The sequence below is a fragment of the Corella eumyota genome, chromosome 5 (genome assembly GCF_963082875.1).
Source record: "Corella eumyota chromosome 5, kaCorEumy4.1, whole genome shotgun sequence".
NCBI lineage: Eukaryota > Metazoa > Chordata > Ascidiacea > Phlebobranchia > Corellidae > Corella > Corella eumyota.
This window is the reverse complement of record NC_137494.1, coordinates 6,238,139-6,254,303: the sequence shown is the minus strand read 5'-3', so window position 1 is coordinate 6,254,303 and position 16,165 is coordinate 6,238,139. Positions and strand designations below refer to the sequence as shown.

General features: G+C 28.2%; 1 protein-coding gene across 1 annotated transcript; it reads right to left on the bottom strand.

Moving 5' to 3' along the window:
* Nucleotides 1–10,849: 10,849 nt before the first annotated feature.
* LOC145753368 (gamma-butyrobetaine dioxygenase-like) lies at nucleotides 10,850–14,996 on the bottom strand. The gene is made up of 10 exons (XM_082569781.1): nucleotides 14,911–14,996; nucleotides 14,635–14,771; nucleotides 14,301–14,511; nucleotides 14,129–14,204; nucleotides 14,008–14,052; nucleotides 13,246–13,370; nucleotides 12,741–12,942; nucleotides 12,369–12,491; nucleotides 11,529–11,633; nucleotides 10,850–10,957 (listed from the first exon to the last, which is right to left on the bottom strand). Exons 1-10 carry the CDS (start codon nucleotides 14,994–14,996, stop codon nucleotides 10,850–10,852), a joined length of 1,218 nt encoding a protein of 405 aa, XP_082425907.1.
* Nucleotides 14,997–16,165: the final 1,169 nt, after the last annotated feature.

Genomic DNA, 16,165 nt, shown 5'->3' with positions numbered 1-16,165 from the left:
CTAATATCATGATATACAATTGACCAAAATTTTAAAAGTTAATAACAACCTTTAAATTATAATAAATAAACACCTATTAATTAGTAATTAGTAATAAAAATTAAAATTTTAATTCATTTTTGAGTTACCAATATCGTATTATACAATTGACCAAAATTTAAAAAATTAATAACAACTTTTAAATTTTAATAAATAAACACCTATTAATTAGTAATTAGTGATAAAAATTAAAATTTTAATTCATTTTTGAGTTACCAATATCATATTTTACAATTGACCAAAATTTAAAAAGTTAATAACAACCTTTAAACTTTAATAAATAAACACTTATTAATTAGTAATTAGTGATAATTAAATGTTGTAAATAGGAGAATGAAAACATAATCTGATAATAAACAACATACTAAAATTTGAGATTTTTAAATTCTAAGGAACTAAAGATATCTTCTTTCAAAATTGGGACTAGAAAGAATAAAAATAATAATAATAATAAAAACTAGATTTATTTGATAAATAAAATATGGTTCGAAATTGTTTGATTCTTTTTTATAAATATAATTTATTTAGTAGGTTTATTAATTAAGTTATAAATTTAAATATGAACTTTTTTTATATTTAAACATAATTTTAACAAGCGAACACGCACTCATTGATATTGTAATATAAAAGTAAACTAAATTTAAAAGCAAAATACCGATCTTAATTTTTTAGTAATCAAACAAGTATTAAAATATAATAATAACAAAACAATTAAAACACAAATTTTACACATTTTTTACTTATATTTTAACATTTTACTTAAATTTTCAACCAATATTTTTTATTTTAATGGACAGCGAAAAGGACGATTTTTGACGGCGACCAGAACGCTATTAAATTATTCAAGCGTTAAACTCACACTGATTCATTATTTTATAAAAAAAAAAAAATAATAATGATTAAACGATATTTAGCTAGAGTTAAATCTTCATTTTAAATAGCAACATACAAAATAATAATACCAACAACATATTAAAATTTTAGCAAATTTAATCTTTAAATTTTAATAATAAAATATATTAATTAGTAATTAGTAATAATTAAATGTCGTTAATAGGAGGTTTGCGATTCGTTGGGATAATAACAAACATACTAAAAATTTAGAACTTTTAGTTTTAAAGAACAAAAGTTATCGTCTTTCAAAATTCGTCAAATAAGAATAAAAACAATAATAATAATAATAAATATAATGACAATAACAATATGTTTCGAAATCTAAGATTTCGAACCATAATAATAATTAGATTTATTTGATAAATAAAATATGGTTCGAAATTATTTGATTATTTTTAACATAAAATTTTATAAATAAAAAATATATGCATAAACATTAACTAAGAATATTACATACCTTTGATTTTTTATTAGCAAACCAGCATTTAATATAACAAACAAACAAGAATTATTTTTTAATTATCTTCAAATTTTAAATATAATAAGATATAACCGATCAAAATTTAAAAACCTAATATCAATCTTTAAATTTGAATAAACAAACACCCATTAATTAGTAATTAGTGATGAAAATTTTAATTTTAATTCATTTTTAAATTAGCAATATCATGATATACAATCGACCAAGATTTAAAAAGTTAATAACAACCTTTAAATTTTAATAAACAAACACCTATTAATTAGTAATTAGTGATAAAAATTAAAATTTTAATTCGTTTTTGAGTTACTAATATCATGATATACAATTGACCAAAATTTTAAAAGTTAATAACAATCTTTAAATTATAATAAATAAACACCTATTAATTAGTAATTAGTAATAAAAAATTAAAATTTTAATTCGTTTTTGAGTTACCAATATCGTATTATACAATTGACCAAAATTTAACAAGTTAATAACGACCTTTAAATTCTAATAAATAAACACTTATTAATTAGTAATTAGTGATAATTAAATGTTGTAAATAGGAGAATGAAAACATAATCTGATAATAAACAACATACTAAAATTTGAGATTTTTAAATTCTAAGGAACTAAAGATATCTTCTTTCAAAATTGGGACTAGAAAGAATAAAAATAATAATAATAATAATAAAAATAATAACTAGATTTATTTGATAAATAAAATATGGTTCGAAATCGTTTGATTTTTTTTTATAAATATAATTTATTTAGTAGGTTTATTAATTAAATTATAAATTTAAATATGATTTTTTTTATATTTAAACCTAATTTTAACAAACGAACACGCATTCATTGATATTGTAATAGAAAAGTAAACTAAATTTAAAAGCAAAATACCAATCTTAATTTTTTAGTAATCAAACGAGTATTAAAGTATAATAATAACAAAACAATTAAAAAAAAAATTTTACAAATTTTTGACTTATACTTTAACATTTTACTTAAATTTTCAACCAATATTTTTTACTTTAATAGACAGCGAAAAGGACGATTTTTGACCGGCGACCAGAACGCTATTAAATTATTCAAGCGTTAAACTCACACTGATTCATTATTTTATAAAAAAACTAAAATAATGATTAAACGATATTTAGCTGGAGTTAAATCTTCATTTTAAATAGCAACATACAAAATAATAATACCAACAACATATTAAAATTTCAGCAAATTTAATCTTTAAATTTTAATAATAAAATATATTAATTAGTAATTAGTGATAATTAAATGTCGTTAATAGGAGGTTTGCGATTCGTTGGGATAATAACAAACATACTAAAAATTTAGAACTTTTAGTTTTAAAGAACAAATGTTATCGTCTTTCAAAATTCGTCAAATAAGAATAAAAACAATAATAATAATAATAAATATAATGACAATAACAATATGTTTCGAAATCTAAGATTTCGAACCATAATAATAATAATAATAATAATAAGTATAATGACAATAACAATATGTTTCGAAATCTAAGATTTCGAACCATAATAATAATAATAATAATAAGTATAATGACAATAACAATATGTTTCGAAATCTAAGATTTCGAACCATAATAATCCCGACTAGTAAGGTCGTGGTAAAAAAAATTTGAAATGTTACCGAAGAAAAGCGTTATTCGTTTCAGGCAATCAGCGCCGAAGTTAGCGAAGCGCAGAATTTAAGAGAAGCGCTTTTAGGTTTTGTGTTAAAATATGTGGTATATAGTTTAATAGTAAGTTTATAAAGCTAATATTTAATTAAATATTTAAAATTAATAAAGTTTTCTATTTTAAATTGTTTCGTAAGATAACGAAGTTTTGATTAGTTAAGAAACTATTTCTTTATACGCCTTTAGCATAATGCGTTGCGGATGAATACAACTGACGTCACAACTGACGTCACAACTGACGTCACAACTGACGTCACAACTTGACTTCTTGGATCGGCTTGTCCGCCATTAAGTTTAAGTTAGTCTGTTTTCAGGATATTTGTTTTATGTTTTAGCTAAGTTGAGAGTTTAAGCCATGGCGAAAGCGTCTTGAGGACGAAGCCACCTTTTTCTCTAACAAATCGAGTTAAGTGAATTATTTTATAATTTTTAGTAGTTATTTTTTTAGTGTATATGGTGTTGTTTAATTGGTTATGCAGTGCGTTAGGGGTAGGATCGTGCGCGTATCGATACATTCGTTGTTTTAATGTTTGGCGTATTGCGTTTAACAGTCCGCGTATTTATTAAACAACACTATTTGAAAGCGTATCAATAAATAATACCTAACTAGACATTTTAACTGCCCCCAGTTTATATTTGCAGTTGTAGATGACGATCTCGCAGAAAGGGAGTGTCTGATGATGATCTGACGAGAATTAGGTACTAATTAGGCGAATCTACGGTGACTTAAAGAGAAATTAAAGAGTGTGATGTGGGCCTCGTGTAGTTGTAAATTTAGGCTTTGATGAGCTGCGAGGAAAAGACCAAAAAGGTGATTTCTTAAGCATCCCGGTAAGATACTTTTTTTTCGAAAAATATATATATTAAATAGATAATAAATTTATTTATCATTGTACAACTTTTACATGTTTCCCTCATAACCAAAGGCCTACATCCTAGCTTTGAAGGCTATGGTCCAACTTGTAAAGTTTTAAGATATTATTGATTACAGATATTATACTAAAAATGACCTAAGACTAAGATCTGCTTAGTTGGATTAGGCGGGTCGTCAGTCTTGCTTTAAATTGAATTCGTGCGCGTGTTGCAACACATTGCTCCGTTCGTCGCTTCAGTTTGCATCGCTTTCGTTGTTCGTTGTTCGCCGCAATCGTCGCTTTCGTTGTTCGTTGTTCGCCGCAATCGTCGCTTCCGTTCTTCGCCGCTTTCGTCGATCGCTTCAGTTGTTACGCCAGTTTGCGTCAATTTCGTTGTTCGTCGCTTCCGTCGCTTTAATTGTAACATTGTCAGTTTGCGTGCGTCGATTTGAGTCGCTTTGGCTGTAAAGTTGTCAGTTTGCGTCGGTTTAGTTGTTTCTTTTCTAAGGTTTTAGATGACAACTTCGTGGAGCCGAGGGATCTGATGATGATGATAAAATGAGGTAAAGAGAAAATAGGTAACCTATAGTCCCTTGACCAACCAGGTAAAATGTTAACTAATTAATTAATATTTTTTCTATTTTGACATATATAACTGCTTTCCAGCATTCTTATTAAGGTTTCAGATGACGATTATGTGAAGCTGAAGGATTTAATGAGGAATAAAGAACAACATCTGGAGGATCTGATGAAGATTTTATGAAAAATGAAGAAACTTTTGGAGGATCTAATGAGGAATCGAGAAAGATAGGTAACATGTAGTCTTCTGAAAAACAAGGTAATCTGTTAACCAATTTTAATTTTTAATTAGACATAGATAACTGCTTTTTAGCTTTCTTTTTAAGGTTTCAGATTTCAGATGACGATCTTGTGAACCTGGAGGATCTGATGAGGAATAGAGGAACATCTTGAGGATGTGATGATTATTTCATAAAGAATAAAGGAACATCTGCAGGATCTAATGAGAAATCGAGAAAGATAGGTAACATAAAGTCTTCTGAACAACAAGGTAATATGTTAATCAATTTTAATTTTTTATTAGACATAAATAACTGCTTTTTAGCTTTCTTTTTAAGGTTTTAGATTTCAGATGACGATCTCGTGAACCTGGAAGATCTGATAAGGAATAGAGGAACATCTGGAGGATCTGATGATTATTTCATGAAGAATAAAGGAACATCTGCAAGATCTAATGAGGGATTGAGAAAGATAGGTAACATAAAGTCTTCTGAACAACAAGGTAATATGTTGACCAATTTTAATTTTTAATTAGACATAAATACCTGCTTTTTAGCTTTCTTTTTAAGGTTTTAGATTTCAGATGACGATCTCGTGAACCTGGAGGATCTGATGAGGAATAGAGGAACATCTAAAGGATCTAATGGTGATTTCATAAGAAATAAAGGAACATCTGGAGGATCTAATGAGGAATCGAGAAAGATAAGTAACATGTAGTCTTCTGAACAACAAGGTAATATTTTAAATAATTTTAATTTTTAATTAGACATATATAACTGCTTTTTAGCTTTCTTTTTAAAGTTTTAGATTTCAGATGAAGACCTCGTGAACCTGGCGGATCTGATGAGGAATAGAGGAACACGTGGAGGATTTAATGATGATTTCATGAAGAATGAAGGAACATCTGGAAGATCTAATAAGGAATCGAGAAAGATAGGTAACATGTAGTCTTCTAAACAACAAGGTAATATGTTAACCAATTTTGATTTTTAATTAGACATAGATACCTGCTTTTTAGTTTTTTTTTTTAAGTTTTAGATTTCAGATGACGATCTCGTGAACTTAAGAGGATCTGATGAGGAAAGGAGGAACATCTAGAGGATCTGATGATGATTTCATGATAAATGAAGGGACATCTGCAGGATCTAATAAGAAATCGAGAAAGATAAGTAACATGTAGTCTTCTGAACAACAAGGTAATATGTTAACAAATTTTAATTTTTAATTAGACATAGGTAACTGCTTTTTAGCTTTTTTTCTAAGGTTTCAGATTTCAGATGGCGATCTCATGAACCTGGAGGATCTGATAAGGAATAGAGGAACATCTGGTGGATCTGAAGGTGATTTCATGAAGAATGAATAAACATCTGGAGGATCTAATAAGGAATCGAGAAAGATAGGTAACATGTAGTCTTCTGAACAACAAGGTAATATTTTAACTAATTTTAATTTTTAATTAGACATATATAACTGCTTCTTAGCTTTCTTTTTAAGGTTTTAGATTTCAGATGACGATCTCGTGAACCTGGAGGATCTGATGAGGAATAGAGGAACATCTAGAGGATCTGATGATGAATTCATGAAAAATGAAGGAACATCTGGAGAATGTAATGAGGAATCGAGAAAGATAGGTAACATGTAGTCTTCTGAACAACAAGGTAATATTTTAACTAATTTTAATTTTAATTAGACATACATAACTGCTTTTTAGCTTTTTTTTAAGGTTTTAGATTTCAGATGGCGATCTCGTGAACCTGGAGAATCTGATGAGGAATAGAGGAACATCTGGAGGATCTGATGATGATTTTATGAAAAATGAATGAACATCTGGAGGATCTAATGAGGAATCGAGAAAGATAGGTAACATGTAGTCTTCTGAACAGCAAGGTAATATCTTAACTAATTTTAATTTTTAATTAGACATATATAACTGCTTTTTAGCATTCTTTTTAAGGTTTTAGATTTCAGATGACGACCTCGTGAACCTGGCGGATCTGATGAGGAATAGAGGAACACATGAAGAATCTGATGATGAATTCATGAAAAATGAAGGAACATCTGAAGGATGTAATGAGGAATCGAGAAAGATAGGTAACATGTAGTCTTCTGAATAACAAGTTAATATTTTAACTAATTTTAATTTTTAATTTGACATATATAACTGCTTTTTAGCTTTCTTTTTAAGGTTTTAGATTCCAGATGACGATCTCGTGAACCTGGAGGATCTGATAAGGAATAGAGGAACATCTAGAGGATCTGATGATGAATTCATGAAAAATGAAGGAACATCTGGAGGTTCTAATGAGGAATCGAGAAAGATAGGTAACATGTAGTCTTCTGAACAACAAGGTAATATTTTAACTAATTTTATTTTTTAATTAGACATATATAACTGCTTTATAGCTTTCTTTTTAAGGTTTTAGATTTCAGATGACGATCTCGTAAACTTGGAGGATCTGATAAGGAATAGAGGAACATCTAGAGGATCTGATGATGAATTCATGAAAAATGAATGAACATCTGGAGGATGTAATGAGGAATCAAGAAAGATAGTTAACATGTAGTCTTCTGAACAACAAGGTAGTATTTTAACTAATTTTAATTTTTAATTAGACATACATAACTGCTTTTTAGCTTTCTTTTTAAGGTTTTAGATTTTAGATGACGACCTCGTTAACCTGGCGGATCTGATGAGGAATAGAGAAACATCTGGAGGATCTGATGATGATTTCATGAAAAATGAAGGAACATCTCGAGGATCTAATGAGGAATTAAGAAAGATAAGTAAAATGTAGTCTTCCGAACAACAAGGTAATATTTTAACTAATTTTAATTTTTAATTGGACATATATAACTGCTTTTTAGCTTTCTTTTTAAGGTTTTAGATTTCAGATGACGATCTCGTGAACCTGGAGGATCTGATGAGCAAAGAATAAACATCTGGAGGATCGGATGATGATTTAAGGACAAATAAAGGAACATCTGGAGGATCTAATGAGAAATCGAGAAAGATAGGTAACATGTAGTCTTGTGAACAACAAGGTAATATTTTAACTAATTTTAATTTTTAATTAGACATAGAAAACTGCTTTTTAGGTTTGTTTTTAAGGTTTTAGATTTCAGATGACGATATCGTGAACCTGGAGGATCTGATGAGGAATAGAGGAACATCTGGAGGATCTGATGATGATTTCTTAAGGAATAAAGGAACATCTGCAGGATCTAATGAGGAATCAAGAAAGATAGGTAACATGTAGTCTTCTGAACAACAAGGTAATATTTTAACTAATTTTAATTTTTAATTAGACATATATAACTGCTTTTTAGCTTTCTTTTTAAGGTTTTAGATTTCTGATGACGATCTCGTCAACCTGGAGGATCTGATGAGGAATAGAGAAACATCTAGAGAATATGATGATGAATTCATCAAAAATGAAGGAACATCTGGAGGATCTAATGAGGAATCGAGAAAGATAGGTAACATGTAGTCTTCTGAACAACAAGGTAATATTTTAACTAATTTTAATTTTTAATTAGACATAAATAACTGCTTTTTAGCTTTCTTTTTAAGGTTTTAGATTTCAGATGACGATCTCGTGAACCTGGAGAATGCAATAATGAACAAAAGAACATCTGGAGGATTTGATAATAATTTGATGAAGAATAGAGGAACATCTGGAGGATCTGATGATGATCTGATAAGAGAGGTAGTTGTTAATTGAGGTTTTAATAAGTTGTGAAAAGAAGAACAACAAGGTGATTTCTTTAACATACGGTAAGATATTTGTTTTTTAATAAATATATATATATATATTAAATTGATAATAACATTAGTTATAATTTTTGAGTGTACATCTTTCTATATGCATTTTCCCTAATAAAAGTCCTACACCCTAACCCTAAAGGCTAAGGCCTCAGATTGTCAAATTTGAGGTGTTGTTGATTACAGATATATGCTAAAAATGACCAATTATTAGGATCAGCCTAGTTGTATTAGGCGGGTCGTCAATCTTGCGTTCAATCTAATTCGTGCGCGTGTTGCAACATACGCTTCGTTGGTCGCTTTAGTTTGCGTCGCTTTCGTCGTTCGTTGTTCGTCGCTTACCTCGTTCGTCGCTTTTTCTCGTTCGTTGTTCGTCGCTTTCGTCGTTCGCTTCGACATAAACGTCAGTTTATGCCGCTTCAGTTTACACGTCAGTTTGCGTCGCTTTAGTTGTCGTAGCTATATTACCATCCGCTAGACGGAGATCTGTAGACGTCAAGGTCGACCGCTAGTTGGCGTACTAGAGTGCGAACAGCTGGGATCTACATGCCTGCTATTTGATTTGTTAGCTATTTGTTTATCAGTTACCTACTATTGATAAGTAGGCTACTATTTTGTGTATTGTATTTGTTTAATTACTTGTTGGTTGGTTGGTGTTTTAATTTATTTTAATGACCTTAAAATTTGTTTGTTTATTTTAATAATTTTTCTTAATTATTTTCTAATATTATCCTTTTTTTTAATAAAAGTTTGGTATTCATGCAGTAAATACGTATAACTAAATTATTCATTTTGTATATTTTTAATTAAATTAAACAACTGTACCAAATAACATATTTAATTCTTTTCAATTTTTTTCGAGGTCATTTTGTCTACATAGGTTTAATGCAATTCAGTGTTTCGGATTAGGTTACAGTTCGATGATGTCACCTTTTGAATCGAGAAAGATGGGTAACATATAGTCTTTTAAACGACAAGGTAATAATAAGTTCACTATTTTTTTTTGTAATTAGAAATAGATAACTGCTTTCCAGCTTTTTTTAAGGTTTAAGATGACGATGTTGCTACTACCTTCCAATGATGTTGCTACCCCCTGTGTCCCGATGACGTTGATACCACTTTCTGATGATGTTGCTACCCCTCGCTGATGATGTTGTTACCCCAAATGATGCCGTTATCTTATTTAGTATTTCTAAATTTTTACAACTTGGTTAGTGTACTTTGTTTTTTCATAAATATAGTAAACATTGGTTCTTTTAATAATAGTATAAACATCATATTTATGATGTAAATGTGCCTCTATATAGCAGTCAATTTTCTTAAGCTCAAAATAATGGGCTAACTCTCTGGTACACATATTGGTGTCGTAACCGAAGAAATGCCATCTCCACATCTGGTGTCCTTTCTTACGCAAAGGCCAGCATACAATAAATAATAGCGTACTTTTCTCCCTAGCATTAACAGACTTGCTGGCAGGTCAATTTGCCCTTTGATTGAAATATCCTTTTCATATCAAAAAACCTTGATGAACAACAACTCTCACTTACAAACTGTAATAAATCATTTTTTAAGGATTGTTTTTCTACCGATTCTTTTGTTTTCTGACAATCGTTAATAGATTTTACTTATATTTGTAGCTGTTTAACTTTAAACTCGTAGCCTCCCTAGGAAGCGTAAAAAAAATCATTTCCATTGTCACATCAATGAGATCACTGGCACAAAACTTTTCATCATGTTGTAATTTCACTTCTTTGTAGCCCTTTGTTTGTTTGCAAAAATACTTGTAACCTTCAATTGCCTCGTCTATGTTCCTTAAAAAAGTTGTTATAATACGATTTTTAAATGCAATACGAAAAAGTTATATTTTAAAATATATTTAGGTTTTAAAATGAATTTTAAAAGTTATTTGTTACTTTTTAATTTTTATTATAGTAGGTATGGGGATATGGAAACTATTAATTTTTTTTTAAATAAATATTATAGTATGGAAATGTTGCTGTTCTTTGATTTTTCTTTTTATTTAAATAAAAATAATTTTTTTGTTAAATAAAGATTACATAAAATTTTTAACACTAATTTATCTAAAGTTCTGCGCATCTAACAAGAAAATGGCATTTTTTAAAATTTTGTTTTACGATGTAACCTGGAAACAAACAATTACAACACGTTTGTACTTGTGACTTTTATTTTAAATACCTTATTATGTAAACTATATAATTTCAAAATTTTATAAAACAATAATCAAAGTAAAATTTATCAAACAATTTTTAAAACTTTAATAAAATGAGCAAAAAAATGATTAAACTAAATGAATTTGAAGCTTTCTTCTAAATGCAACTTCGATTTCCAATTTTTGTTGGTGTAACTCCCACTTCAAGCTCAGTACCGAGCACCATGTATTTGCTCCTCACATCTTCAGCATTTACATATGTTGACTGCACAAAACAACTTTTTTAGGTAGTAACCACATGGGTTTATAATTTACACACCCCGTCTAACCCAAAAAATTATTTATTAAAGTAAAATCCATATAAAACAACTTTTAAAAATAAATAGGTATAATACTATAAAATCAAACTTCATGCACCATAAGTAAATGTATAAAAAAGTTGCATTGCATCAATTTACAAAATGTTAAAAAAAATACTTTTCTTTATTTTGCAATCATTACGTAACTTAAAAACACCAGAATTTTAACAAAATATTATTTAATTCATGTCAATTAAAAAAAAATTCATTACAAATTATATTCAAACTGCCAAAGTCAACTCAAGACTGGGTTGTAGTAACTGATGTTACTGTATGATTATGTCATGAAGTTAACCTTCCCACATTGAGGATAAACAAATGTAAAAAATAACTAATTTATCAAAGATCAATAATATATTAAACTAGTATAGGTAGTTAAAGATTGAACTAGGATAGTAAAATATATTTGCACAATGCTGTAAAGTGATCCCAATTTTTTGACAAACATAAGTAAGTATCCAAAAAATATTTACTGACTTGTAAAAGTCTCATCCCCCCATTTGGTTCAAAAGCGTTACGCCCATGAGCAACTCTGCGGTTGTTAAAAACAAGCAAATCTCCTGGTCTCATACGATGATTAAACTAAAAAAGCATAACCAAAAAATTTAAAAAAATAATTTGATGTTGGGAATACAAGATTACAATTTAATCAAACTTACAAAATGTATTTTTTCAAACAATTTTTTAAAAACAAAAAAATTAACAAAATTTGTATAAAAGTTAAAAGATAATAAATAAAAGGGAAAATAATAAAAATCTTTAAGGTTATTGTCATTTTTTTTCTACACAAGAAGATAAAGTGTATTATTACTATTAAATTATTTGTACAATTAAACTATCTAGACAATGTTGTTTGAATAAATAACAAAGTTCAATTTGTTAAACAACAATTCCAAAGTTTAACATTTTTACCACCATGTGTGTCAATGAAACCAGTTTATCAAGTAAATGATTAATTTAAAGACAAAGTGCTGATCCAGCAAAACATAATATATTAAACTGTAACCACTTTATAAAATTTAAACAAAGCTGATTATTGACTAAAAGGCTTTGGTTTGCAAAAGCTTTGGTTTGCAAAAGCTTTGCAAAATTTGAGCAAGAAGAATTGCGTTAGTTTAAATAATCTGAATAGTTAAAAAAATACTGGATCAAACGATTGCAAACCTATCCCTCACCCATTTGAAATCCACGTAATATATGCAACTTATTTTATATCTATCGGATCCATACAATCCATGCGTTCTTGGTGTAATTTAATATATTATTAAGTTTTTTTAATACTGAAGTTATTTATATTAAAGATTTAAAACAAATTACTCTAATTTCAGGTCTTGTTATTATTCTCCAAAGTTTTCTGTGAGCACTATAATATTTTTCAACTAAGTTTTCATGAACTCTTAATGTTGAATCCAACCCAGTGTTAAAATGAACAGCCACAATCTTTACGATGAAAAATTCAAATAAAATTTAGAAAAATAAAATAAATGTAACTTAATTGTTGTAAAACTGTTAATTAAGCAAGAAGTAAATAAAGATTGTATGCCATACACATGTTACGCTAAGAATATTAATAAACTGTGTTTGTAAGTATTAGTAACTCTATTAAAACTTTTTATATTTTGTTTTTATAACTGTTAAACAACAGAAAACATATTATTAAGAAAACATAATAAAAATAACTGGGATTACCTGATCAACATAGTCAACCTCAATGACAGGTTTTCGTGTTTCATAAAACGCTTTATTTTTTCTCTTAAAGTCAATGGTTGCAAAACTTTGGGGCACTTTTGTTAGAATTTTAAAGTCTTCTGGTGATTCAGTTCGAAGTATTTCTGCACTTTGAAACATGTCAGCAATAACTGTTTCTCCGCCTTTTACACACTCATCAAACCTTAATATAAGAATTGTGTAAAAAAATATAAACAGCATTTTATAGTAAATAATCAACTACTAAGACAAAAAAAAATTAAAATGTTAAATTTTTCAGCAAAATAAATTGAATATAACATAAGATGTTAAAAAAGTCATTGACCCTTTTGCACAAAAATAAGTAAGAAATTAAACTAAAAAAGGGGTAAGCAAGGCCTTTTTAATTCCCACTAAGTATTAAAAAAATTTTTAAGAAAATATTGAAGTCACGAGCCAGCTTAATAGAAAATTTAATTTATTTAAAACTCAACTTTAAAGTACTTACTGAAGGCAATGAAAGAATTGTATTCCTAACTCTGACTCATAATGAGCTTGGTCAGAATGAAAAGTCAAAAATTCCCGCGTATTTGTTACAACCTCTTTGCTACCTGTATCTTGAATGGAAAAGACCTGTAAAAATTGTAATAAGTTTGCTTTTTCGAAAAATTCTAGACAATATTTATTGCTAAACCTTGTTATAAAATATTATGGCATAGTCTTACTTTAAAGCAATAATGTAAGCAGATTTAAATGAAAAATGATTTACAGGTTTTGGGAATATAACAGTAATGTGATGCAAAAAAAAACATATAAGTATCAAGAATAATATTGAGTAATTATCATGATTTTTTTATTTTGGCATAATCTCACGAACACCTTTTTGTAACAAAAACAATGCCCATTTTGTCATGAATATCAATATAAATTAATCCTTTGAAATTATTTAATTAAAATCTTGTAACTCTAATAACAAAAGTTTATACTTTGATTACAAGATTTATTTTGTGATAAAACAGTAAAAAATAATTTCCTTTTTATATAATCAAGCTCAGTAAATTTTTTATTTAGTCAGATTTTTTAAGGTTGATTATTTAAAATGACTTTTTTAAATTACAAGATTCTAAAGAATCATAAGGTATAAACAAATTTAAAGAGAATTGTAAATTTAATGAATTCGAGGACTGTCAACTATATACATGCTATTAACAAAAAATTATTATTGCAGAATTATAAAAGCAAAAATTAATCGAAAATGACTTTTACTTACTTTTCCATATGTTGATTCCACTATTGGTCCAATCTGATTTGCAAACTAAAAAAACATAGATTAATTTAACATTTTGGTATTGTTTAAATTCAAATTTATATATAATTTAAAAATAATAAACCTCCTGAAGAAAAGGTTTTTCTGTTGGAACCCCTTTTACATAACAAACTCCAACTTTTATTACTTGTTCAAGGACGCTACAATAAAAACATAACCATACAGTTGAACTTATTTTTTTAAACCAAAGCTGTGCTACACAAAAATTTTATTTTAGCTTAAAATATAAAAATTACCTGAACAAACCCCTTTTATTTTCTTGTATTTCCTTATATTTAATCGGTTTAAGGACATGACTTTCTGTAGGTGGAATAAAATGCATTTTTCTTTCTTCAATCATTACACTTAAGCACTGATCACAATAGCACAAATCTCGCATCCATTTTATGCTCAACTCAGTTATGTGATCCACAATTATTTCACCATGAAAGTGAAATTGAATTAAATCTTTAAATAAAATTAAACTGGGTTCAATAATAAATAAATAAGGTTATTAAGGTTATAAAAAAAAAATAAGGTCATTTATTTAACAACTAAAAAAACATAAATTTCAGCAAAAAAAACACACACCCTTATCTTTAAAGGTGTCACATTTTGCCATAAAAAGATCTTCCGGAAACAAGCTGCAATTGATTTTTTGTTGCCCAACAACTTTTTTAAGGCAGGTAAAACATTGACAATTAAACCTAAGCCACTTGCTGTGGAATCTAAAAAAATATAAAAATCAAATTTAATTATTTATAAAAAGTGGATGTAATTATGCTTAAACTTACCTTAGGTGCTTACATTAATGTTTTTTTAACCTAAAAATTAGGCTTTATATGTAAGTATATTGTTTAAAAATACCTGCTGCAATGACCATCTTCCCAAAGTATGCCTACAGTTTTTTCAGATTTACCTATACTTATATCTCTTGTAAGATATTTTGACATATTTTTGACTGTATGTAAAAAATGTATTTAAAAAAGATTTAAGTGCTAAGTAGCATTAGGTGATCAAAATGGGTGTGGAGTATAAGAGTAAAACCTACTTCACCTTCAAGTAATAATAAAACGAAGCTTAACTCAAGGAAGCAGTTCTTGGTTATAACAAAAAGTGGGCACCAAACCGTTACTGCGTGAATCGTTAATTAATCACATTAAATTTCTCGTTAAAATTTAACTTTTGAGTTAACTTTAAAAATCGTTATCCGACCTGTTCACTTTCGTTAAATTGTGTTTGAGTCATGGGTTTGTTATTTTAGGTTTATTACAAGTAAAGCATGGTAAAATAAGGTTATATATGTTAAATATTGCTGTTTATCGGGTTTAAGCGTTGCAATTTTTAAACGATGTATGTAACTACCATTTGATCATCGTCATTCGGCAATTATACTAGCATTAGAAACTTTTAAATAACATATGAGCATTTATGTACCGCAAAAATATTTTCAATGTTTAACATGGCAATAATCACGGGAAAATACTTCTCGCTAAGTTAACGGACAGTAAATTCTACTCGCTAAATTTTGTGCATTCTCGTTCATTAAAAATGAAATTTTTTGTTTCGTAATACCGATTTTCTAGCTAAGTGACGTTCTCGCTTGCTAATGACGTATAAGTAACGAGATCGTTAACTTAACAAGTTTCGTAATGCCGCCCAGACTTAATGCCGGTTCACACCAAACGACAAGAAACCATATGACCTGTCGGCCTTGGACAAAAAAAAGGGGGTACCGAGATAGTGCAAACTCTCTGCCATCCCGTGCGGTTTAAACACCGTACAAAATACTTATGAATATGAAAAACTTATAGAGACTGTATTTATGTATATTAAGGTATATACATTATAAAGGGTACTAACAAATTAACCCCTTTATTCAAGGACAAGTCTAACGCTCATAAGGCAGTTAGACGCTTTAAATTTATTCGTTATTTTATTGAACATGGTCCAATTGTGTATTTTTTTCTTGTAAAAATTGTCGCTATTTGTTATGTAGAGCCAGTGGAAACTGTGCCTAATTTCATGTTCAGTTGGACTGTATTATTTTATAAATTCATAGAATAAGGGTTAATAGTGTAACCCTTTTGATGTACAAAATGTGAATTGACAGTTGTCCGTT